Source organism: Haematobia irritans, chromosome 5 (assembly GCF_050003625.1).
Source record: "Haematobia irritans isolate KBUSLIRL chromosome 5, ASM5000362v1, whole genome shotgun sequence".
Taxonomy (NCBI): Eukaryota; Metazoa; Arthropoda; class Insecta; order Diptera; family Muscidae; genus Haematobia; species Haematobia irritans.
This window is the reverse complement of record NC_134401.1, coordinates 52038503-52065805: the sequence shown is the minus strand read 5'-3', so window position 1 is coordinate 52065805 and position 27303 is coordinate 52038503. Positions and strand designations below refer to the sequence as shown.

Below are 27303 nucleotides of genomic sequence, written 5' to 3'. Positions count from 1 at the left end.
TTCGCTTTAAAATACACATACGTTTTATTTTAATTTTCTACAATCGTTTTGGTATTGCTTTTGTGGGTTTTTATTCAGAAATTTATGAAAAACGCTAATGTTATGATATTTTCCGACGCAAACGGCAGTACATTTGAGAGACACGTCGACGCAAACTTTATGATATTTTGTTGGTAGAGTCCTCTGGTGCTTCAGTTTTGCTATGACAAGACTGCATCTTCTTCTCAATTATCTTTGAATTTACCTAGTGTACGTTAGACAGAACAGAGTACGTCTTTTAATTGAGTTTTCTTTACTTGTTTGTTTCTTTTTTTATTTTTGTTTAGTTTAGAGTGTGTGTGTTTTATATGTGATTATTTTTGAAATATTCTTATAGCTTAAAATTACGTTTAGTCCCTAAATTTGGTATTATTTTTAATCCAGTTTTTGTTGTTTTTTTTTTCTTTCATCTTCCATCATAAAGTAAATCAATTTCATAAATTTCACTTGTTTCGTTTGTTTTGTAAATATATAAATACTTTGTTTTTTGTTTATTCGGTTTGTTTGCTTGTTTGTTGAAGTGTTGTTGCTGTTGTCGTTGGTGTTAACTTAAAGGATCGTATAATAAACAATGTGTATGTGTGTGTGGGTTTTGTGAGAAATATTTGCCTGTAAATATGCGTATTTAATTCGTGTATATATTTTTTTCACTTTTTTAAATGCAATGCTTTGTTTGCCCAGTATGAGTGATTGTAGATGTATGTGTAAGCGATGTAGTATATATGTCTGTTATTTCCTTTTCCTGTTGCTTTTGTTTGCATTTGCCACATGCTTGAATACGAATATTTTCATGTTTGCATAGCAGTGACTTGAAATGTTTAATAAGTGTGTATGGATGTGTGTGTGTAAGTATAAACAAGTATATTTCTGTGTATGGGTGTGTATCTACTTTGTAGTTTAAGGAGGCGGGGTATATTTCTTATTTCTTCTTCTACTTTAGGATCGCATTTACAGTTGTTGTTGTTGGTTTTGTTGTTACTTTTTCTTATCCATTGTAGTGTTTTTTGTTTGTTTTTGTTTTTCATCGTTTGGTCTTCACATCCTTCCGTTTGATGTTCTCACTCCATGACTATTTAAACACCTTGACTCAGACTCTCTTTAGACAATGGCAACATGGTCTGATGGTGATGATGTTCCATTGTCTGATGATGGTGGGGTATTATAAAGGGTGAGGCCAACATTTGCAATGGACTAAAAACGCGATAACTAAAAATTAACTGTAACTTCAAGATAATACGCTTTTGTGTTTCTACTTACTCTGCAAAATGTGTGGGCGTGGGAGTTGTTACAGGATTTCGTACCGTATGCAGGGCTTGTGCATTTTTGGTTCTAGCTAATAGTGTCATAACCGTGCGTTTGGTCGGATTCATGCTGGATCGTGGGACACCCAATAAGGGACGTTTTCGTGTTAAGTTACCAGCTGAAAAGAGAAAATTTTCAAAATCATAAAAAATACGAAAAAATACAACAACAAAAAATAAAAAATAAACTATTACGGAGTATAAAGTGGCAAATATCCAAGATTTCATATATGCTATTTACCAATTAAAGTTAAGGATGATAGTTGAGAAAACATTTTGTTTTGCTACACACAAAGAAAATTTAATTAAAATTGAGCAAACGAAATTTTTTCATTGATATAACGAAACATTTTCATTAATACAATGAAAATATTCGTTAATAGTACGAAACGTTATGTTACGTTGATTAACAGAATATTCGTCATAATATCGAAAAATTTCATTGTATTCACGAATTTGTTTTATTGGCTCATTACACTAGGTCACAAATAACAAAATTTTCTCTGTTATTTGTTTCTAGCATAATTTTTCCCATTGATTTTGACCTACTAAACACGAAAATGAGTTTTAAAAAATTTTCTGTCGATTGGTTTTCGAGATACAAATTTTTAAACTTTTTTTTTTTAATTTTTGGAGGTACACTTACAATTTTGAACATATCTTTCGTCTTCTTTGACCTATTTGATCCTATTACTTCTCAAATTAAAAAAAATTGAGCCGTCTACAACTCATTCTCAGAAAATTTTCAAATCGGGTAAGTAGTTTGGATGTTGGCGGCTTAAAAAGAAAAAACGGCGTTTTTTAGTAAAAATGTGACAGAAAAACCATATAAAAATTCATATAAAATATAAAACACGATGCAACGGCATTTTTTGCGTATAGCTGAAAAATGCTCTTACTTAACAAAATCTTACAACAAATAGCGGACTTATAATTTTTTTGGTAAAAGACCGAAAAGACCAAATCTGAGAATGAGTTGTAGACGGCTCAATTTTCTTTAATTTGAGTAGTAGTAGGATCAAATAGGTCAAAGAAGACGAAAAATATGCTCAAAATTGTAAGTGTACCTCCAAAAATTAATAAAAAAAGTTCAAAAATTTGTATCTCGAAAACCAATCGACAGAAAATTTTTTAAAACTCATTTTCATGTTTAGTAGGTCAAAATCAATGAGAAAAATTATGCTAGAACCAATTCACAAAACGACTGTTGGCTAGTGTTATTAATGACATATTTCTTTAATATAACGAAACTTTTTCTATTAGCGTAATAATCAAAATTTTGTTCGATTTGGATAAAATTTTTGATTCTTTGGTTCGAATTAAGCTTTAGGACGCATAGTTTAGGAGATATGAGCAAAATAAGTTTTTTATATAAAAATTCCTATTTTTCAGGATTTGGATGGAATTGTCAATTTTTTTTGTGGGTAATCATGAATTAAGCTCCGTTTTGCTCTTGGACGAGATAATAATTTAACTTTTTGGGATTTGGATGGAATATTTGAATTTTATAGGTTGATCCTTTTCGCTCTATGGCGCTTAGTTTAGGAGATATGAGCAAATTAAGTTTTTATATAAAAATTCCGATTTTTTCAGGAGTTTTCAATTTTTTTCATACAATTTTTTCCGAATTTGGATGCAATATTTGTTTCTTTTTTATTTTGATTCATATTTTTCAGGATTTGGATGGTATCAAGCTCCTTTTTGCTCTAGGATGAGATATGATCAAATTAAGTTGTTCATATACAAAATTTAAAATTTTCGGCATTTGCATGGAATATTTGAATTTTCTAGGTTGATCACAAATTAAGTTCCTTTTCGCTCTACGACGCTTCTTTTTGCTCTAGGACGAGATATGATCAAATTAAGTTGTTCATATAAAAATTTGAATTTTTCGGGATTTGGATGGATTTTTTCTTTAAATTTTTTTTCAGAGTTTTTTGGGATTTGGATGGAATATTTGAATTTTCTAGGTTGATCCTTGGCGCTTAGTTTAGGAGATATGAGCAAATTAAGTTTTTATATAAAAATTCCGTTTTTTCCGGGTTTGTATGGAGTTTTCAATTTTTTTCATACAATTTTTTTCCGAATTTGGATGGAAGTTTTGTTTCTTTTTTATAAAAAGTTCCTATTTTTTCATACATTTTTGTTTAATTTGGATGGAATTTTTTATTTTTGGGGTGATCACAAATTAATCTCACTTTCGCTCTACGGCGCTTCGTTTAGGAGATATGAGCAAAATATTTTTTTTATATAAAAATTACGATTTTTTCAGGATTTGAATGTAGTTTTCTATTTTTTTCCTTTAATTTTTTTCAGAGTTTGGATGGAATTTTTGATTTTTTTTGTGGTGATCCTTTCTAAAGTAAATTATTCATTATTTTTTTTAGATTTGTATTAAATTTTCCATTTTCTGGGGGTGATAACAAATTAAGCTCCTTTTAGCTCCACGATGCGTAGTTTAGGAGATACGATCATATAAAAATTCAAATTTCGAGATTTGGATGGAGTTTTTAATTTTTATACCCACCACCATAGAATGGTGACTGGGGTATAATAAGTTTGTCATTCCGTTTGTAACACATCGAAATATCGATTTCCGACTATATAAAGTATATATATTCTTGATCAGGGAGAAATTCTAAGACGATATAACGATGTCCGTCTGTCTGTCTGTCTGTTGTAATCACGCTACAGTCTTCAATAATGAAGCAATCGTGCTGAAATTTGGCACAAACTCGTCTTTTGTCTGCAGGCAGGTCAAGTTCGAAGATGGGCTATATCGGTCCAGGTTTTGATATAGTCCCCATATACACCGACCTCCTGATTTGGGGTCTTGGGCTTATAGAAATCGTAGTTTTTATCCAATTTTCCTGAAATTTGAAATCTAGAGGTATTTTATGACATAAAGAGGTGTGCCAAAAATAGTGAGTATCGGTCCATGTTTTGGTATAGCCCCCATATAGACCGATCTCCCGATTTTACTTCTTGGGCTTATAGAAACCGCAGTTTTTATTCAATTTACCTGAAATTGGAAATCTAGAGGTATTGTAGGACCACAAATACGTGTGCCAAAAATTGTGAGTATCGGTCCATATTTTGGTATAGCCCCATATAGGCCTATCTCCCGATTTTACTCCTTGGGCTTATAGAAACCGCAGTTTTTATTCAATTTACCTGAAATTGGAAATCTAGAGGTATTGTAGAACCACAAATACGTGCGCCAAAAATTGTGAGTATCGGTCCATGTTTTGGTATGGTCCCCATATAAAACGACCTCCCGATTTGGGGTCTTGGGTTTATAGAAACCGTAGTTTTTATCCAATTTGTCTGAAATTGGAAATCTAGAGGTATTTTAGGACCATAAAGAGGTGTGTCGAAAATGGTGAGTATCGGTCCATATTTTCGTATAGCCTCCATATAGACCGATTTCCCGATTTTACTTCTTGGGCTTCTAGAATCCGAAGTTTTTATCCTATTTGCCTGAAATTGGAAATCTAGAGGTATTTTCGGGTCATAAAGAGGTATGCTGAAAACGGTGAGTATCGGTCTATATTTTAGTATAGTCCCCATAAGAACGATCCCCCGATTTAACTCCTTGGGTTTCTAGAAACCGTAGTTTTTATCTTATTTGCCTTAAATTGTAAATATTCTGGTATTTTAGGCTCACAAAAACGTGTATCGGATTAAGTTTTTATCGGTCCATTTGGTAATGCCTCCATATAGACCGACTTCACTTCTTGAGGGTGTAGAAAGCGCACTTATCATGAAAATTGCTTGAAACTCAATGCAAAATTTCCAGATTTTACTTCTACAGATTTAAGATTTCAAATCAAAACGTTATTTTATAATTTTCTTGCACACTTACAAGAGATGTTAATGATTCCTCTAAAACTCAAACAAAAATGGTTCTTATAAATCCAGAATCTGATATAGTCCTCATAGGTGAAATCTTTAAATTTATCTTCGGGAAGTGTCCTCAAGTCCTCAAGCCCTCCTGACATTTCAAAGGAACCCCTAATATTTGGTTCATGGTGGTGGGTATTTAAGATTCGGCCCGGCCGAACTTACTGCTGTATATACTTGTTTTTTTTTTTTAAAGTTTATCACAAATTAAGCTCCTTTTCGCTCTTCGGCGCTTAGTTTAGGAGATAAGAGCAAACTAAGTTTTTTATACAAAAATTCCAATTTTTTCCGGATTTGGATGGAGTTTTCGATTTTTTCCTTTCAAAAAAAAATTCAGAGTTTGGATGGAATTTTTAATTTTTTTGTGGTGATCCTTTCTAAAATAAATTATTCATTAAAAATTTAGGGTTTTTTTTGTGATTTGTATGCAATTTTCCATTTTCTGGGGGTGATACCGAATTATGTACCTTTTTGCTCCACAATGCTTAGTTTAGTAGATACGATCATGTAAAAATTCCGATTTTTCAGGATTTGGGTGAATATAAAAACTCCGTTTTTTTCAAGATTTGGATGGAGGTTTTGATTTTTTGGTCACGAATTAAACCTCTTTTTGCTCTACGTTGCTTAGTTTACACAATATGAGCAAAATAAATTTTTCATATAAAAGTAGAAATTATTTTCCTTTTGTAGGATTTGTATGGAATTTTTGACTTTTTGGTGTCGATTACGAATTAGCTCCATTTCATAATAAATTATTCATTAACAATTTTGCTGTTTTTCTAGATTTCGCTCTTCGAAGTCTTTCTATGTTAATAGATACGACCAAAATAAAATTTTCATATAGAAAATCCGATATTATTTCAGGATTTGGATGGAGTTTTCGATTTTTAGGAGTTTCACGAAATATGCTGCTTTAAAAAAAAATATATTATACAAATAATTTGAATAGAATTTTTAATTCGTTAGGGATAATCACGAATTAAGTTCATATTCATAATAAGTTTTTAAATGCTTTTTTTTGGGAGTGATCACGATTTAAGATCCTTTTCGCTCTAGCGAAAGGGAGATACGAGCAAAATACGTTTTTCGTATGAAAATTCCGATTTTTTTCAGAATTTTTTATGGAGATCACGAACTATTCTCATTTTTGAATATAAAAATTTCGTTTTTTTCCGGATTTAGATCAAATTTTTAATTCGTTAGGGATCATCACGAATTAAGTTCCTATTCATAGTAAGTTTTTAGAAGATTTTTTTTTTTCAATTTTTTAAATTTTTGGGGGTGATCACAATTTAAGATCCTTTTCGCTCTATGCTGCTTAGTTTCGGAGAAACGAGTAAAATAAGTTTTTCGTATGAAAATTCCAAATTTTTCTCAGGAGTATTCGTTTTTTTCGAGTAATCACGAACTATACTCACTTTTAAAATAAGTTTTTTCATATAAAAATTTCATTTTTTCCAGAATATTGATCGAATTTTTAATTTGTTAAGGATGGTCACGAATTAAGTTCCTATTAATAATAAATTTTCCGATGGATTTTTTTAGTTTTGGGGGTGATCACGATTTAAGCTCCTTTTCGTTGTAGGACATGTAGTTTGGAGAGATTTTTGCAAGATTGTGAGGAATTTTCGATATTTTGATTAATTAAGCTCTATTTAAGCGACAAGAGCAAAATATGTTTTTCTTATAAAAATTCAGATGTTTATAAGGATTTGTAAGGAATAGATTTTTGTTGTAATTTTTTATTAGACTATTTATTTAAAACTGAAATAAAGACATAGAAGAGTAGAAGGATTATTGGGCTGTTCATAAGATTTTTTAGGCCGATTCGAAATTGAATCGAGGGAAAAATGAAAAAAAAACATACACGCTTCACAAATGCCTCCATGCCACCGACCAACTGATATAATGGTCTCACGATATGCTGATCTGTCTCTTATATTCTCTTGAATTCGTTGGTGTATTTGGTCCGTAGTTCGAAGAAAATTTATTTTTGGCGTAATGCTGGTTTTTTTTTCCAAAAAGCTTTAAGCTTAATAATTATCGGCTAAAGGTGGGTATTAGTTCGAGTTTTTTCACTAAAGTGCAAACTAAAACAGTAAAAAAGGCATAAAATTATACATATTTGTTGCAGATTTTATTATAACTTGATGGGGAATAGCCCAAAGCAAGTTTTCACAAAGATTGTATTCCTTAAAAAGTATTATTAAAGAAAAGTAATCGTGAAAAAGTGCGATTTTAGCGGCTAAACTCGAACTTAGTACTCACCTTAACCGTCGTATATGAAGACTTAACATTAACGAAAATTAATCTATTACTACTAAATGGTTTTTTTATTGGTAAACCTACCTATATTAATGGCCTTAACATTTCTCAGGGCAGGATGTAATAGTGTTCCCGAAGTTTCTAAAAAAGTCAAAGCAGAGGCAGCTGTTGTATCCGTTTCGCTGGGTGGTAAAGCCAAGCCTGTAGAGGGCTGGGTGGGGGCCAAACCAGTGACAGCTGCCGGTGAAGGTTTCAAAATGCCACCCATACCGGCTGCAGCAGCAGCCACCGCTGATAGTTGATGCTGGAGTGTTACCGTCATGGCACAGGGATGATGAACTGCAACAAAATACAGGGAATTATTAAGGCATAATTCATTGCTTATAAATTATATAGATGGTTCGTTTCTCTCAAAAAAAAAAAAAAAAATATTCACGGATTTTGATCTTCTCTTAAGGATTTATCTGGCTTTAAATCTAGGCTCCATAAAATTAAAAAAAATTAAATTTTTAGGGAGTTATCTAGCTTTAAATCTGGGCTCTATAAAGTAAAAAATAAAGTTAAGACAGTTTTTAGGGATTTATCTGGCTTTAAATCTAGGCTCCATAAAATTAAAAAAAATGCAATTTTTAGGGAGTTATCTAGCTTTAAATCTAGGGCCTATAAAGGGAAAAAAATAAAATAAAATAAAATAAAATAAAATAAAGGGAGTTTTTAGGGAGTTATCTGGCTTTAGATCTAGATAAAATTATTTAATCTTTAGATAAAATTAAAAAAAAAAAAAATAAATAAAATGAAGACATTTTTAGAGAGTTATATAGAGAGAGAGTTATCTATCTGTAAAAATAAAAAATATATAAAATGAAAAAAAAAAAAAAAAAAATACAGACAATTCATCTTGGTTTAAATCTAGGGTCTAAAACAAAACACAAAGAATAAAATGAAATGAAAAAAAATAATATTTTTTACGGAATTATACACCTTCAAATCAAGGGCCTATAAAATAAAAAAGTAAAATAAAGACAGCGTTTACTTTAAAAAAGAATCTAGCTTTAAATTTATGCTCTATAAAATAAAACCAACGCTGTTTTTTGTTTCTAAAATAATTAATATTTAGATTAAAAAAAAAAAAACTTGTGACTTGTTTTACTTTTAATACAAAGGTTCTATATCTCAGACAATTTAAAGGGTGATACGGTCAAAATTTGGTCAATATAAACTTGACGTATTTCTTTTAATTTTGCATTTAAAAACCCTGAACACCCCTCATTTTGAAGGTGTGTGTGTGTAGAATGTTGCTCCTATTTTGATTTTGGAATTCACTCTTCAGTTGTCGAAATGTCGTCCAAGCAAGAAGAGCAGCGTATCGAAATTTTGCTCGCGCTTCGCGAAAATCCGAGCTACTCGCACGCAAAGCTGGCAAAATCGCTAAAAGTTGCCAAATCAACCGTTACAAATGTAATTAAAGTGTTTGGGGAACGTTTGTCGACAGCCAGGAAGTCTGGTTCGGGGGATAATCGAAAACCGGAAGCCGCTGAGACGACAAAGAGAGTTGCCGGTAGTTTCAAGCGAAACCCTAACCTCTCTCTCCGAGATGCCGCAAATAAGCTGGGTGTATCGTCTACAACCGTGCATCGAGCCAAAAAACGAGCCGGACTATCGACTTACAAGAAGGTAGTGACACCAAATCGCGATGATAAACAAAATACGACGGCCAAAGCGCGATCCCGGAGGCTGTACACGACGATGCTGACGAAGTTTGACCGCGTGGTAATGGACGACGAAATCTACGTCAAAGCCGACTACAAGCAGCTTCCGGGAGAGGAGTTTTATACGGCAAAAGGAAGGAGAAAGGTAGCAAATATTTTCAAGCACATAAAACTGTCAAAGTTCGCAAAGAAATATCTGGTTTGGCAAGCCATCTGTACCTGTGGCTTGAAAAGCAGCATTGTCATAGCTTCCGGGACTGTCAACCAAGAAATTTACGTGAAAGAGTGTTTGAATAAACGTCTGCTGCCTTTCCTGAAGAAACACGGTTGTTCCGTACTGTTTTGGCCGGATTTGGCATCTTGCCATTACGGTAAAAAGGCCATGGAGTGGTACGCCGCCAACAACGTGCAGTTGGTTCCCAAGGACAAGAACCCTCACAACACGCCAGAGCTCCGCCCAATTGAGAAATACTGGGCTATTGTCAAGCGGAACCTAAAGAAGACCAAAAAAACTGCTAAGGACGAGCAGCAGTTCAAGGCAAACTGGTTTTCTGCGGCGAAGAAGGTGGACAAGGTGGCTGTACAAAATCTGATGGCAGGTGTCAAGCGTGAGGCCCGGCAATTCGGATTTGAAAAAGCGAAAACCTAACTGAATATTTTTCCTGAATTTTATACTAATTGAACTAGAAAAAGAAATTTAATTTGATTTTTTAAATAAACGATTTCACCGATTTACACGCGTTTACCCTTGACCGTATCACCCTTTAGGGGCTATTTCTTTATATCAGAAATATTTTCTTTATTTTAGGGAAGGTTTGCCTTACTTAAAAAATATACGGCTTTAATTTAAAGAAAAACAGCCTTACAGCAAATTTTTGAACTTGTTTTAATTAAGACAGTTTTTGGAAGTTATCTAGCTTTAAATCTAGGCTTTAAAAAAAATTAAATAAAATGAAAAAAAATATAAATAAATAAATAAACTAAATACAATTTTTAGGGAGTTAAGAATTGAAATTTTGACGAAATTTCCTATAAAATTATTATGTCAAAATTTCCTATAGAAATGAAATTTTGACAAAATTTGCTATAAAAATAAAATTTTTACAAAATTTGCTATAAAAATAAAATTTTGACAAAATTTGCTATAAAAATAAAATTTTGACAAAATTTTCTATTGAAATGAAAGTTTGACTAAACTTTCTATACAAATAAAATGTTGACAAAATGTCCTATAGAATTAAAATTTGACAAAATGTTATATAGAAATAAAGAAATATAATTTAGAAAAAATATATATAAAAATACAATTTAGAGAGAATTTTCTATAGAAATGAAAATGTGACAAAATTTCCTATAGAAATGAAATTTTGACAAAATTTCTTATAGAAATGAAAGTTTGATTAAACTTTCTATAGAAATCAAATGTTTACAAAATTTCCTATATAATTAAAATTTGAAAAAAAAAAATTACATAGAAAAAAATTTTAGAGAAAATTTTATATAGAAATATAATTTAGAAAAATTTTTCTATAGAAATGAAATTTTGACAACATTTCCTATAGAAATAAAATTTTGACAAAATTTTCTTTTCATTAATTTTTATTTATTTTAAAGAAATTTTTCTTTAATGTAGTGTAAATTGCGTTTATTAAAATTGTGATGGTCTGATCCTTTTATGTTGATCGTAAAAAGCAAATTATCTTAAAATTTAATTTAGTAACTTTTGGTCTCATTTTTTGTGAAAATAGGATTTTTTAGGAATTCATGTTAAAATTTTGAATAAAATTGAAAATTATCTAAGACAAAGTGAATTTAATCATGCTCTTAGTTTCTTCATTTATTCTTAATCTTCGGACTCTCAAATAACATTTAACGCGAACGGACCATCTATATATTTTATTGTCTCTGGTATAACGGACCATCTATATATAATGAATAATCTCTGATATGTGTTAAAAAGGAGTAATTCTCATACTTCTCCTTCTCTCTCTCCCACACTCTCTCTCTACTTACTTGGCGTTGTATTTTGTGTTAGTTTCAAGGGATCTGCTGCAATATTTGTCGTTACCACACCCATATTGTTGGGTGCTGCTCGTAATCTCAATTGTGATGCCGTGTTATCCAATTTCTCGTTGGCTAAGCAATCCATACCTGTTGACTCATCCGATTTGTCATCGTTCGATGTATCCATGTCTGTGATGCCACCCTCTATCAAATGATTTGGACTAATGGTGTGCTCATGGTCGTTGCCGGTGCTATTACAGTTGTTGGTGGTATTGAGGCCGGCTGCGTTAATGCTGTTGCTGCTACTGCTATTGCCATTCACATTGGTGGTGGTGGTTAAAGCTTGCATTTCCCACATTTGCTCTTGTCTTATGTCATCGTGATAGTCCTGCAATGGTAAACCGCCCACCCAAGAAAGTGAGAAGTGAGGTTAAAGTGTGTCACTTGTTAGGCTATGATGCTGTTGACGGTCCAAAATATTCAGGCGGTAAAAAAATCTCAAGTATCTTGGCAAAAATAAAAACTGAAAGGATATGCAAGTGGCACAAGACTAGGCCCAGAAATTGAAATTATAATTTTGTTTTTGTGTGTTTGTGGTAACCCCTCAAGCCAAACCTTTTAACAAGTGTCTTAGTACCATTAAAATACCATCTAAAAATTTTTAGTGAGTCTTCTGCAAATGAGTGACGATTTTGTGTTTAGGGCAAAAGTATGGAAATGGTTACAAACTATAAAAAAACACTGTTTATCAAATACATCCGTTTACGAAAGTGAAGTGCTCATATCTAATGTCGAGTTAGAAGTTAACACCGATAAAATGATACCATGTTTGGGTTCGGTTAGATATAGCGGTAGCCCGCTGAGGCTCACTTAGACTATTCAGTCTATTGTGATAGCACAGGTGGTGAACTTTTCTCTTATTAATGAGTGCTGCCCGATTCTATATTTAGCTCAATGTCAAGAAGTCTTCTTTCTATAGCCGAGTCCTAACGGCGTTTCACATTGTGCTCCAAGCACTTAGAGAAGCTTTAGAACACATTAAAATGTCACCAGCATTACTGAGAGTGGAAAAAGTTGTTGATGTCTGGTATAAATAGGGTTTGAAGCCATGACACTTTCTATGCAAGGCGGGCATGCTTACCATTGCACCACGGTGGCTTCCTTTAGTGGACAGAATATCAACCAGAGTGAGTGATCTGAGAATACATAAACCATGCTGTGAAAACGGAACCGATGTGATATGAGAATGAAATGGGATTGAAATGAGATCCAAACATCTATAGCAGATCTGATTATATTGAAGTTAGGTTATCATTAGACGAAATGAGAACCAAGTTTTCAATGTCTCGTGTCTCCATCTCATCTTTTTAATGGAACCATTCTCTTCATCTGGAGTACGTCAATAGGATACCATACCTAGCTGCTACCTTATTTAAAATTTGTGCAAGGGTCCATAAAATTGCTTCCCTCATATGATGGGATCTAGAATGCATAAGGTTAGGTAGAGGGACGTTATAGCAGCCATATTGCGATTAAATATTCCTCCTCACTGTCATATTACTCGCGCATTTAGTTTTTTCGTCGATTTCCCGACGGTTGCACTGGTCCAAATTCTATCACACATCTTCGATTTATCAACGAGTTTGGCAGAGAACCCTCTGGTTTTTGGGGGCTAAAATCGGTACAGAAGTATTTGTCATACATGTGTCCTCAAGACAAGGTGCCCGATTGTGTCTGCATCCATCACATATACACTCAGTCCCATCGTCTCTCCCAATTATCAATTTTGAAACCTCAGAAATTTTGAATCTGTTCTTGGGTACCAATTTCTACCTAGTGTTCAACTTTGAGTTTCCAGTTGATGTCATTTTCAACAAAAATAAATTTTTTAGGGAATTTTCTATAGAAATAAAATTTTGGTAAAATTTTCTATGGAAATAAAATTTGGACAAAATTTTCTATAGAAATAAATTTTTGAGAAAATTTTCTATAGAAATTCAATTTTGAGAAAATTTCCAATAGGAATGAAATTTTGATAAAATTTTCTATAGAAATGAAATTTTGACAAAATTTCATATAGAAAGGAAATTTTGACAAAATTTCCTATAGAAATTAAATTTTGACAAAAATTCCTATAGAAATGAAATTTTGAAAAAAAAATTAAAGAAATTAAATTTTCAATAGAAATAAAATATTAAATTAATGATTTTTTCAAGCTCGAGGTCTTTTTTGAATATTTTATTTATTTTCCCAATATTTCGCGATTGTCATATTTAATCGCTTCTTCAGGGGATCTACAATAGATTTTAAGAAATTACATTTCATAAATATCACAGTATTAAAAAAATTATAAAATTTTAAATAAGTCTATAAATTATTTTCTTTTAGTCAATGACTATTGACTAAAAGAAAATAATTTATAGAATTTTATAATTTTTTTAATACTGTGATATTTATGAATTGTAATTTCCTAAAATCTATTGCAGATCCCCTGAAGAAGCGATTCAATATGACAATCACGAAATATTGGGAAAATTAATAAAATATTCAAAAAAAGACCTCGAGCTTGAAAAAATCATTAATTTATTATTACAACATAAAAAAGGTCGAAGAAAATCAAGGAAAACAATAAGAAATAAAATGTAGACAAAATTTTCTATGGAAATCAAATTTGTATTTGTTGTTTTGATCTCAGCTTTAAAAACATTCCGTTGACTAAACTACAAGAATGTTTGTCAAAAATATGTGGTCAAAATTTTCTATTGAAATAAAATTTTGACAAATTTTCTATAGAAATGAAAGTACTTATCACAATGAACTGAATAGTCTAAGTGAGCCTGAATTTTAAACGGGCTGCCACTTTAACCTAACCTAAAGTTTGATTACATTTTCTATAGATATAAAATGTTGACAAAAATTCCTTGAGAATTAAAATTTGACAAAATTTTATATAGACATAAATTTTAGAGAAAATTTTATGTAAAAATAAAATTAAAAAAAAAAATCATATAAAAATAAAATTTAGAAAAAAAATTATATAAAAATAAAATTAAGAAAAAAATAAAATTTTTATAGCAAGAATTGAAATTTTGACGAAATTTCCTATAGAAGTAACATTTCGACAAAATTTCTTATAGAAATGAAATTTTGAAATGACATTTAGAAAAAATTTTATATAGAAATAAAATTCTGACAAAATTTTATAAAGAAATGAAATTTAGAAAAAAATTTATATAAAACGAAAATTTTGACAAAGTTTTCTATAGAAGTGAAGTATAGAAAAAATTGCCTATAAAATTGAAATTTTGACAAAATTTCCTATAGAAATGAAATTTTTGCAAAATTTTCTATAGAAATGAAATTTTTACAAGATTTTCTATTGAAATGATAATTTTGACAACATTTACTAAATAAATTAAATTTTGAGAAGAATTTGACAAAATTTCGTATAAAAATGTAATTTTGACAAAATTTCCTATAGAAAAAAAATTTTGGCAAAATTTCCTATAGTAGAGAAATTTTGACAAAATTTCATATAGTAATTAAAGTTTGAGAAAATTTTCTATAGAAATAAAATTGTGAGAAAATTTTCTATGGAAATAAAGTTTTAACAAAATTTCTATAGAAATAACATTTTGAGAAAATTTTCTCTGGAAATAAAATTTTAACAAAATTTCTATAGAAATAAATTTTATAAAAAATTTTATATAGAAATAAAGTTTATAGAAAATTTTATATAAAAATAAAATTTTGACAAAATTTCATATAAAATTGAAATTTTGACAGAATTTCCTATAGAAATGAAATTTTGACAAAATTTCCTATAGAAATGAAATGTTGACAAAATTTTCTATAGAAAGAAAACTTTGACAAAACTTTCTATAGGAATAAAATTTAGTCCAAATCGAATATTAGTCCGTCACAGCTCTCCAGTATTACAAGCAAAGAGTCCTGAAATTTCTCCCACAGCTAGAATATTACCAAATATGTCATATTTAGAAATTGTGAAATCAGTGTCCGTTAATTATATTTGGTATTTTGATTTTTTCACCTCTAACAAAGTTTTATTAAAAATCATATTTCATAATTGATTGGTTTTCACTGACGTCTGCTTGCATGCATGGCATACATTCATTACGATATGGGGGTATAACCACAAATTGATACACATTCATTATAACCCATGATGTATTGTACTGACAACATCTTTATCTATTCGAAATTTATTATTGTGTTCATTTGTTTGATGCCATTGTTTAACTATGTACGTAGAAGGTTGATTTATGGTTAGGCATTATTAAAAAGCATCATTGGTTGACAAATTGAACAAATTGCTAAAACAAAATCACATTACTTATGTATGTACATATAAGAGTACAAGTTTAACATTCTATAGTTGGTTATATCGAATGAAGGCTGGAATAACTAAGTAAACAAGTTTTATGGTTGAAGAGAGTGATAGAGAACAAGGGGGAGAGAATGGGAGAGAGTGGTAAATATATACGGTTGGAATGAAAACATGATTTTCGATGAACCAATGGAGAAAGGACAACATAGCTGGAATATAAGAGTTAGTGAAATTGTACTCCATTTGGTACTATGGAATGTTCCAAAGTGTCAAAAATACAGTAGTTCCATGTTTCTCTTCCCAAAATAACATTATTCTCTTGAAACATTTTTGAAGTGATTACATCAAAGAGAGGACAGAGATCTACAGAGGTTGGGCACTGTGCAGGAGAGCAGTGGTCTCTAAATGAGTTCTAAATCCAAAGGTGACCCACTGGATACATGAGAGCTTAATAATGTCAATCCTGACTGGACTGAATAGTCTAAGTGAGCCTGAATCAAATCATGTTGCCACTTTAACCTACACACAAAAAATTTTTTTTCTGATTCAATCACGAAATTAATTGATCCAATTAATTTTTTAATTGAAATGTCTTCAATCACGAAAATGATAGTATCAATCACAGTTTTAATTGGGCATAGAAAAAATTCTTGATTAAAATATTAATTGATGTAATTAGCAATTTTCAATTAATTTTTTAATTGATTCAATTAAAAATTTAATTGATTTTGAATGCAAACCCCAATTAATTTTTTATTTAAAAAGGTAACTATTTTCAATTACTTTCTGAATTGGCTTAGAGTTTTTATTTGGATTAAGAAATGTTCATCACTTTTTTAAACTGACTTAGTCTTCCGAATTTGATTAAAAAGTTAATTGTATCAATTATTTTTTTTAATTAAAAATTTTAAAATTTTCAATCATTGACTTAATTAACTTTATGTTCTATCTTGATTAAAAAGTTAATTGTATCAATTAATTTATTAATTGAAAAAATATTCAACTTCAATTAACTTTTTAATTGGAAATATTTTGGTGATATTTTTTTCTGTGTAACTTTAGGCCAATTCGTCGATATGTGTCGATAGTCTGGTGGACATCAATGCAGAGGAAGTGCAACATAGACATTTTTCAACGGGTTCAACGTACATATTATCTGGGGATGACTGGGGCTTTCAGAACCAACCTAACCTAACCTACAATGGTAGCATAGCTGCAATAATCGCGATGATATTGGAAGACGTTGGACCGGAAACACAAAATATGAAGAACGAGACGGTTGGTGATACCTGAGGTGGTTATAGCTGCCGAGTGTGACTTTCTGACTGGGATAACAGAGAGAAATAACTGCTACACCTTCGGATCGAAGACGGTTGAGTGGACGGTACTGGGGGTAGGAGTGAAGGACCCAGACACGGAGATCCAACTCCAATTGCCGGACCACAAAACAATTCTGCAGACAGAAGAGCGTGTCATAACGGAATATTTAAAGTTGCTCGGAGGCCACTAAACGTGAGCATTTTCACAGAGGGCAATAGAAGACATCGCAGGCGATCGCGAAGCGTATTGGAATGCAAAAGCATGATCGACGAAGGCAGAATCCACATAAAATGGGTACCGGGACATGCCGCAATAAGAGGAAACGTATGTTAAAGACATACGAACTTGCGATAAGAGCTAGGACACACATGTGTTCATTTGCCTTAGAGAAGACAAATCCAATAGAGGAAACGAGGGTCGAATTGGGTGAATGGACACGGGAGTCACATAAAGCGATGTAGTTCAATGCAGCGGTCGGAACAGCGACGAAAGTAGATAACAAAAGTCTGGAGAATTACTCAAGCACAGTAGGACGACAGTCACGGGGACCGTGGTAAATTGGAACATTTTGTCAAAATTGTATTTCTATAGAAGTTTTTTGTCAACATTTTCCTTCTATAGAAAATTTTGTCAAAATTTTATTTTTATAGAAAATTTTGTCAAAATTTGATTTTTATAGAACATTTTGTCAAAATTTGATTTTTATAGAACATTTTGTCAAAACTTTATTTCTATAGAAATGTTTTTCAAAATTTTATTTCTATGGAAAATTTTGTCAAAATTGTATTTCTATAGAAGTTTTTTTCAAAATTTTATTTCTATAGAAAATTTTGTCAAAATTTTCTTTTATTCTTTCTTTGTCAAAATTTTATTTCTATAGAAAATTTTGTTAAATTTTATTTCTATAGGAAATTTTAGCAAAAGTTTATTTCTATAGAATATTTTGCCAAAATTTTATTTCTAGAAAATTTTGAAAAATTTTATTTCTATAGAAATTTTGTCAAAATTTGATTTCTATAGAATATGTTGTCAAAAATTTTATTTCTATAGAAAACGTTGTTAAAATTTTATATCTATGGGAAATTCTGTCAACATTTTATTTCTATAGAAAATTTTGTCAATGTTTTATTTCTATAGAAGTTTTTTTATCAAAATTTTATTTCTATAGAAGTTTTTTGTCAAAATTTTATTTCAATAGAAAATTTTGTCAAAATGTTCTTTCTATAGAAAATGTTGTCCAAATTCCATTTCCCTAGAAAGTTTTGTCAAAATTTTATTTCTATAGAAGTTTCTTGTCAAAATTTTGTTCCTATAGAAAATTTTGTCAAAATTTTTTTTATTCTTTCTTTGTCAAAATTTTATTTCATAGAAAATTTTGTTAAATTTTATTTCTATAGAAAATTTTAGCAAAAGTTTATTTCTATAGAATATTTTGCCAAAATTTTATTTCTAGAAAATTTTGAAAAATGTTATTTCTATAGAAATTTTGTCAAAATTTGATTTCTATAGAAAATTTTGTCAAAAATTTTATTTCTATAGAAAATGTTGTTAAAATTTTATATCTATGGGAAATTTTGTCAACATTTTATTTCTATAAAAAATTTTGTCAATGTTTTATGTCTATAGAAGTTTTTTTTATCAAAATGTTATTTCTATAGAATTTTTTTGTCAAAATTTTATTTCAATAGAAAATTTTGTCAAAATTTTGTTTCTATAGAAAATTTTGTCAAAACTCCATTTCCCTAGAAAGTTTTGTCAACATTTTATTTCTATAGAAAATTTTGTCAAATTTTTTTTCTATAGAAAAATTGTCAAAATTCTATTTCTATAGAAAAAATTGTCAAAATTCTATTTCTATAGAAAGTTTTGTCGAAATTTTATTTCTATAGATTTTTTTGTCAAAATTTTATTTCTATTAGACTATAGTATTGTATTTCTATAAAAAATTTTATTTCTATAGAAAATTTTGTCGAAATTTTATTTCTATAGAAAAATTGTCAAAATTTTATTTCTATAGAAAATTTTGTCAACATTTTATTTCTATGAAAAATATCAAAATTTTATTCCTATAGAAAATTTAGTCAAAATTTTATTTCTCTAGAATTTTTTTGTAAAAATTTTATTTCTATACTCAAAATTGTATTTCTATACAAAATTTTATTTCTATAGAAAATTCTGTCAAAATTTTATTTCTATAGAAAATTTTTTCAATATTTTATTTCTATGGAAAATTTTGTCAAAATTTTATTTCTGTAGAAAATGTTGCCAAAATTTTAATTCTATAGAAAATTTTGTCAACGTTTTATTTCTATAGAAAATTTGGTCAAAATTTTATTTCTATAGAAAATGTTTGTCAAAATTTAATTTCTATAGAAGAGTTTGTCAAAATTTTATTTCTATAGGAAATTTTGTCAAAATTTTATTTCTATAGAAAATTTTGTCGAAATTTTATTTCTATAGAAAAATTGTCAAAATTTTATTTCTATAGAAAATGTTGTCAAAATTTTATTCCTATAGAAAATTTTGTTAATATTTTATTTCTATGAAAAAATATCAAAATTTTATTTCTATAGAAAATTTTGTCAAAATTTTATTTCTATAGTCAAAATTGTATTTCTATACAAAATTTGTTTCTATAGAAAATTTTGTCAAAATTTTATTTCAATAGAAAATTTTGTCAAAATTTTGTTCCTATAGAAAATTTTGCCCAAATTCCATTTCCAAGTTTTGTCAAAATTTTATTTCTATAGAAGTTTTATGTCAAAATTTTATTTCTATAGAAAATTAGAAATTTGTTTTAATCAAAATTGTACTTATATAGACGTTTTTTCAAAATTTTATTTCTATAGAAAATTTTATAGAAAATTTGTTTATAGATTTTTTTTTGCCAAAAATTTATTTCTTTAAAATATTTTGTCAAAAGTTTATTTCTGTGGAAATTATGTCAAAATTTTATTTTTATAGAATTAAATTTTATTTCTATAAATTGTATTTCTATAGAAAATTTTGTCAAAAATCTATAATTTTTTGGTAGAATTCTACAAACTGTGGCAACAGTGACTGCTGGCTTGGTGTATGTCAGCCGACATGAGACAGAATATCCTGAATCCTCTTTTTATCCTAAGCTAATCTAAATAATTTTCATGAACTAAAATAAAGTCAAATATACATAATTTGAAGATTTTCGTTGGCTTTTTTAGTCAAAATCATAAATCACCATTTACTTCGTAATAGATTCTTTGCTGAAAATATTCTATCCAGCGAAGAGATCCCTATAAAATGTAAACAGTTAATCAAAAACAGTTTTCTAATCTATTAAACATATCTTGGTGTAAGTTGTAGATATCACACATCTTCCACGTTCCTTTGGTTTATTCAGTTATAGATTTTTATTTGCCATTAAATTTTGAAGTATGACTCTAATATAACCGTATCTATAATAACAGCCGTAGAGTGTAGTAATAAAGACCAAAGTTCGTTGAGATGTTGAGCATCATAAACTAACATCAACCAAATGCAAACTTCTATTGCCAACTGTCACATGCGTTATATTGTTTACAACAACATTTAATGGCAAATGTTGCCATAGAGTTCATATGAAATATTACTCTCCCGCTCACACACACACCCACACGTACTCAACCATTCATTCATTCATTTATCCAACTCGAACCAAAGTCCTCATAGAAATTCATAGAGCTACCAACAAATGCATATTTGCAAATGGTCATAAGAGTGTATAACAAAACACACACACTTCCATACACTGGCATACACTCACTCGTATGTACATAACGTCTAACTATGTAGTCTATAAGAGCATCATTGGCAAATGTAGTTAACCTTTCAATGCATCCTAGCGTATGGTTGTAGTACATTTGAATGGATATGGAACTACTCATAAAGTAGTTTGAAGTACACTTTAAAACACACACTGAAAGAAATATTATGGTAATTGTATTCTACATACATATGTTATGCTTCGGGAATCATTATTAACATAAACAAGGATACGGAACTTTCAATTATAGGGTGGTCTGATTTAAATTTAAATAATTGTGCAGGGCAATTTAAATTATATTTCGGCATCAAAAATCATGTTTGAATTTCATGATGAATTTTGGTAGCACAGCGAACGACTGAATGTCTCAATATTTCTTCCATTATTTCACTATGGCCGATAACGCGATTTTTGCGACAAAATGTCAGTTTTTTAAATGTACATTTTTAATATTTTTTATATAGTTGTGGTTTACTAACCAACACATTGATAATAAAAAATCATAATAAATTGTTACTGTTGGCAACCCTGTTTACGCACAAACGTCGCCTAATGTTTACAAAACTTTTAGCAGGTGGTAATAAGAGTAAATCAGCGTAATTTCTACAAAATTAAAAACTGTTTTTTAAAGAAATATTTTTATAAAAACAAATTATGTAAATATAAGTTCTAATACTCAAGGTGTGTAATTTTACTATATACAAAAAACATTTGGTAAATGTTTGCATTTCGTACTTAGTTTGAGGCTTTTTTGTGTGTACTTTTTTTTGAAGTTTTGAAGAGTTTTATCGTTTCTCGTGGAATAAAACTAAACATGTTTTGAAGTGTTATTGAAACTTTTTACATGTGACTGTTAGTAAAAATTTCAAGTTCTATATCCTGTCTGCATTTGACTGGTAATGAATGATGTTTTTCCAGAAACACTCATGTTTAAAAATTTTGAAGAATTTTAAGAGAAATGATACGAATTATATTTTAGAAATTACACATTTAAGCAAACGATGGCGGCTTGATGAATGGTTTGATGAATGGTCATATCATTCATCAATATTTGGATATGCGGAAGCTCTGTGCAAAATGGGTGCCGCGCCAGCTTACATTTGACCAAAAACAACAACGTGTTGATGATTCTGAGCGGTGTTTGCAGCTGTTAACTCGTAATACACCCGAGTTTTTCCGTCGATATGTGACAATGGATGAAACATGGCTCCATCACTACACTCCTGAGTCCAATCGACAGTCGGCTGAGTGCACCCTCACAAAAAATCGCTTCTGTAACATATACTCCCAAACATATTTTGCTTCAAGCATATACATTTTTGGGTATTGCCCAAACATTTATATGTTTGATCTCTTCCAATATATAATATGTTTGAAAGCATATTGGTCTAAACAATATATGTTTGGGTAGTCTAAGTTCCAAACATTTTGTATTTTTGCATCCAAATTCAATAATGTTGTCTTCCAAAAAAAACAATATGTTATTATATGAACATATAATATGTTTGGAAGCATTTTGCACCCAAAATTATTATATACTTAAAAAAATTCTCAAAATTTTATTTATTTATTTATATATTTACAATCATAATGAATTATGAAAATAAACAGGTAATATAGGTGCTAACAACATAGGTTTTCGACCTGAATGCTCAAAATTTTGTTTCTGCCCAATTGTATATTCCCCCACATCTTTCTCACTTCCACGAGATTTTTTAGTTCTTAGCACCTTTTTCTGTAATACAAACATTGTAGAAGAAATTATTCAATTGTATGATTTTTTTTATTTTAATTTTACCTTTTGCCGGACGGGGATTCGAACAGCGGACCACACAGTTTGTAAGGATCAAAGAAGCAGCTGATCAATTGCCCAAGGAAAAATAAAATGTTAATTTTGTAATAACAAGCAACAACCACCAACTTAATTCAATATCGCTCCCTGTTAAATAGCGCTCCAAGCTACTAAACACATATATGTTTATAGGCTATTTCTAAATTAATATATGTTTGCATCCAAGCATATTATATTTACAAACATTTTATGTCCCAAACATAATATGTTCTAACATATTAACATATATGTCCCAAACATGTTATGCTAGTTTATGAACATTATATGCTTGCACTCAAAAATATTGTGTTTAAAAATTTGTGTTCCAAACATATAATGTTTATAGCCAAACATATGAAAAACAGTCTTTTTAAACCGTGTGGACAGCGACCGGCGAACCGTCTCCGAAGCGTGGAAAGACTCAAAAGTCCGCTGGCAAAGTAATGGCCTCTGTTTTTTGGGATGCGCATGGAATAATTTTTATCGATTATCTTGAGAAGGGAAAACCATCAACAGTGACTATTATATGGCGTTATTGGAGCGTTTGAAGGTCGAAATCGCGGCAAAACGGCCCCATATGAAGAAGAAAAAAGTGTTGTTCCATCAAGACAACGCACCGTGCCACAAGTCATTGAGAACGATGGCAAAAATTCATGAATTGGGCTTCGAATTGCTTCCCCACCCACCGTATTCTCCAGATCTGGCCCCCAGCGACTTTTTCTTGTTCTCAGACCTCAAAAGGATGCTCGCAGGGAAAAAATTTGGCTGCAATGAAGGGGTGATCGCCGAAACTGAGGCCTATTTTGAGGCAAAACCGAAGAAGTACTACCAAAATGGTATCAAAAAAATTGGAAGGTCGTTATAATCGTTGTATCGCTCTTGAAAGGAACTATGTTGAATAATAAAATCGAATTTTGACATAAAAATGTGTTTTTCTTTGTTAGACCGGGGACTTATCAGCCAACCTGTTACCGTCTTAGAATTTCTCGCTGATCAAGAATATATATACTTTATATAGTCGGAAATCGATATTTCGATGTGTTACCATTTGTTACCATTCTATGGTGGTGGGTATAAAAAATAAAGAGATAGACTCATCTGCAATGCAGTTGTTTGAGCCGATGACAAACTAATGACCACAAATGAATTAACTGTTATGCGCTATTCTAGTGGTACGATTGTGACATGTCCAGTTTTCCGAAAAAACATGAGGTCATATGCTTGGAAGTGCTTCGGGCGCAAGAAACTTTTGTTGGATTTGGATCATCTTGAAACACCCATACAGTCGACTGCTGTTTACTTTCGAGCTCATACGATGTCATTGACGTATTTCGCTATCGTATTTTTGAAGCACTTCTTTTGGCTAATTGACACAAGCCTTTTTTAAGCGATGGACACATTGTGTGGCATCCAACGGGAACAAATGTTCATGCAATATTGAATATATACGGGTTCCACTAATGCTTAAGGTTGTCTCAATTTCACGATAGGTCACATGACAATCTTGCAATATCGGTTGGCCCACACTACAACAATGGTTTTCGGAACAACGACAGATTTTGAACGACCTACACGAAATTCTTCTTGGAGTGAACTACGAAATCGGTTGAATTCACCAAACCATCGATAAACACTGGTCGTTGCCATAGATTCATCGCCAAAAATTGAATAAAGTTCGTCGATGCAATGTTGTTGAGTTAATCCACATAGAAAGTTGTAAAAAAAAATCGCACTAAAATTTTCACGATTTAATTTTATTTTTTTGAGCGAGATGAATTATTTACGGTGCCGTAAATAACATAAGGGCTGTTTTCTTTTAGCACTGGATGCAACATTTGTATGGGCTATCCAGAACATCGTTGCACTGGTGTTCTATCCAGAACAACTCATCAGTGCAAGTCGCGCTGATGTTGCCGGATTGTATTTTGATAAAGTGATTCACAATAGCAACTTATTGTGACTAATTTATAAAAAAAAACATGAAATTCAAAGTGGTACAGTGTCATAAATAATCGCAGCAATAAATATTTATTGCAAATTTGAGCATTTCATATATTAAAAATGCAAGATTTAACTTCTTTTCTGTGATTGTTTTTAAACAGCTGATGACAGTATTGTATATTTTTGGAGATGTTCTGGATAAGCGAGTACTCTGTTTTCTTTTAGTCCTTCACGGTAGGGTATCCAGTGCAAAAAGAAAACAGCCCTATAAATAGAGTTCGTAAATTGTAAGGGCAACATCGGCCCTGTGAATGTGAACCACACCTAAACGCCAAGTTTTTTTTCGAATTTTATTTGACATTTCTCTATTTCAGACTTACTCAATTTGAACCATGAAGACATACACAATCCAACAACGTGTTAAATGGTTGCAAGAAATGGCAACAGTGGATGATCAATTTTCGAAGAAAATCATCTTCAGTGATGAGGCACATTTTCGCCTCAGCGGATTCGTCAATAAACAGAATTGCCGCATTTGGGCGAATGAGAATCCAAGAGTGATTGTCGAAAAACCAATGCACCCACAAAGAGTGACTGTTTGGTGCGGTTTATGGGCTGGCGGCATCAACGGGCCGTATTTTTTCCAAAATGAGGCCGGTCAGGCAGTTACTGTCAATGGTGTTCGCTATCGTGAGATGATAACGAACTTTTTATGGCCCGAATTGGAAGATATGGATGTGGACGATATGTGGTTTCAGCAGGACGGTGCCACTTGCCACACAGCTAACGAAACAATGGCTCTTTTGCGCAACAAATTCAATGGCCGTGTTATCTCACGTAATGGCGATGTCAATTGGCCGCCAAGATCATGTGAATTGACACCGTTGGACTTTTTTCTTTGGGGTTATTTGAAAGAAAAGGTGTACGTCGATAAGCCAGCAACAATTCAAGAGCTAAAGTATGCGATAATTCGGCACATTAACGGCATAGAACCTCCATTATGCATCGGCGTCATCGAAAATTTGGACCATCGGATGAAGGTGTGCCACCGAGGTCGTGGCGCCCATTTTGGCCGATATTTTGTTCCATACATAATTGAGTAATACCAATATATCATAATAAAATCAAATTATAATAATTTCATAAATAGGCCCTTGACATTTTAACCACCCTTTATGTCAAAGCTTGACATATTTGCTGTTATAACATCAAATATGTCAAGCTTTACGATAGAGCTGTCAGTTTACAACACTAGGGCTGGCTAATTCCACCAAATAAACGGCAAACCTCGTAACACCCATCCTAGTTTATTAACAAATCATAAATAAATAAATCTTTTCATATGGTCACAGCTAAGGGTATTTGTTGACCTCGTCACCTTGTAATTTTAAATGAGCCATTCATTTGTTGCAAAATTTTTGCCTCAGTGCTTATGTTTATGACATCTGCCAGAAATGTTCTCCCTAACGTACACTTGTGATGATGCTCAAAATGAACATAACAAGCACACACTTTTGGAAAATGAAATTAAATGTAGCCAACTGCAATTAGTTGCAAAGTTAGTGAATATGTGTGCAGAGCAAATGAAAGAGACATGCCACAAAATGTCACAAACCATAGATAATATAATGCGTTTGTCTATTTACTACTATATAAGCATAGCTCTCACACTCATTCACACACACACATTGATGTGAACATCAGTTTTCCCCATTAATAACCTAAAGTTGTGTACAACAAAGTAATTACACAAATTATTAGTTTTCATTACAAAGTTGTTTTGTGGGTTTAAGCTTTCTCTTTTGTCTACCTCCGCTATCTCTCTCTAACATGTACATAGTAATCTAGTACTGACATTATTGGTAAACCACAAACTACATACATGCATAAGCGTAACAGAGTATGTGAGAGTTAGTATTTCGATAACCTTAACAGGTACAGAGAGTAAGGCTACTGGTTGTCACTCTCATGCTTTTGAGGCCACATAAACACAGCCACACACAGGTACACACACTCTTCATAATGGCCAATGCCACCAATAATTATTCGTTGTTTAAACAATTGTGGCAACAGCATTCACAGTAGCAATACCAAACGACAACAATGTCACAACAATTTATTTTGTAACTTACCGGCACCAGAAATCTTCGCACTTCCGCCAGTGCATAAGCAATGCGGGCATGTGCCTCCGCTGGGGCAGCAAATGTTGATATTTCCACATGTAAATCCTCAAAGAGATGAGCATAACGACTATCGCCACTGCCTCGTAGTTCTTCTTCTTTTTTGCGATCTCTCATCGAGCCACGGCCAAGTACAGCCATTTTGCACATAGTTTCCTCTTGCAGGCGTTTCATGGAGTTACCTTTGGGTCCCAGTAGTTTGCCAACAAAATTGAACTGAAAAGTTGATGAAAACATACACACACACATAAACCAGTAAACAATGAAATTTCATTTTTATTACGGCAACGGAAGTTTTATTATTGAAGTCGAATAAATTGGGACTTATGGGCTTACGGTTACTTACCTTTGGATGATCTCTAACGGGAACGGCAACTTTTACAGCAACTTTTACCGGTCTGTCTCTTGTTATGTCCAACATTTTGGATTTTTCTAAAAGATGAGATATAAAAAATGGGTAGGGAAAAATATAGAAGTAATAGCATGTAATATTGACCTTACATAGATACAACATTGGTACCAAATCGTACCAAGTTTGTACTCATATGTAGGAGAATCAGCTTTTTTTTATCAATTGACATATAAATGGTTAGAATAAAAAAAAACGTAAATTTCACCTCAAGATGACTAAATTGGTTCCAAATCATACCTTATATAATACTCATATGTAAGAGTAACCGT

General features: G+C 31.2%; 1 protein-coding gene across 1 annotated transcript; it reads right to left on the bottom strand.

Moving 5' to 3' along the window:
• Positions 1–27050, bottom strand: LOC142239271 (uncharacterized). The gene is made up of 6 exons (XM_075311052.1): positions 26969–27050; positions 26575–26838; positions 11231–11609; positions 7593–7847; positions 1297–1459; positions 1–1230 (listed from the first exon to the last, which is right to left on the bottom strand). The coding sequence occupies exons 1-6, from the start codon at positions 27041–27043 to the stop codon at positions 1113–1115; spliced, it is 1254 nt and encodes a 417-aa protein (XP_075167167.1). The 5' UTR covers positions 27044–27050; the 3' UTR covers positions 1–1112.
• Positions 27051–27303: the final 253 nt, after the last annotated feature.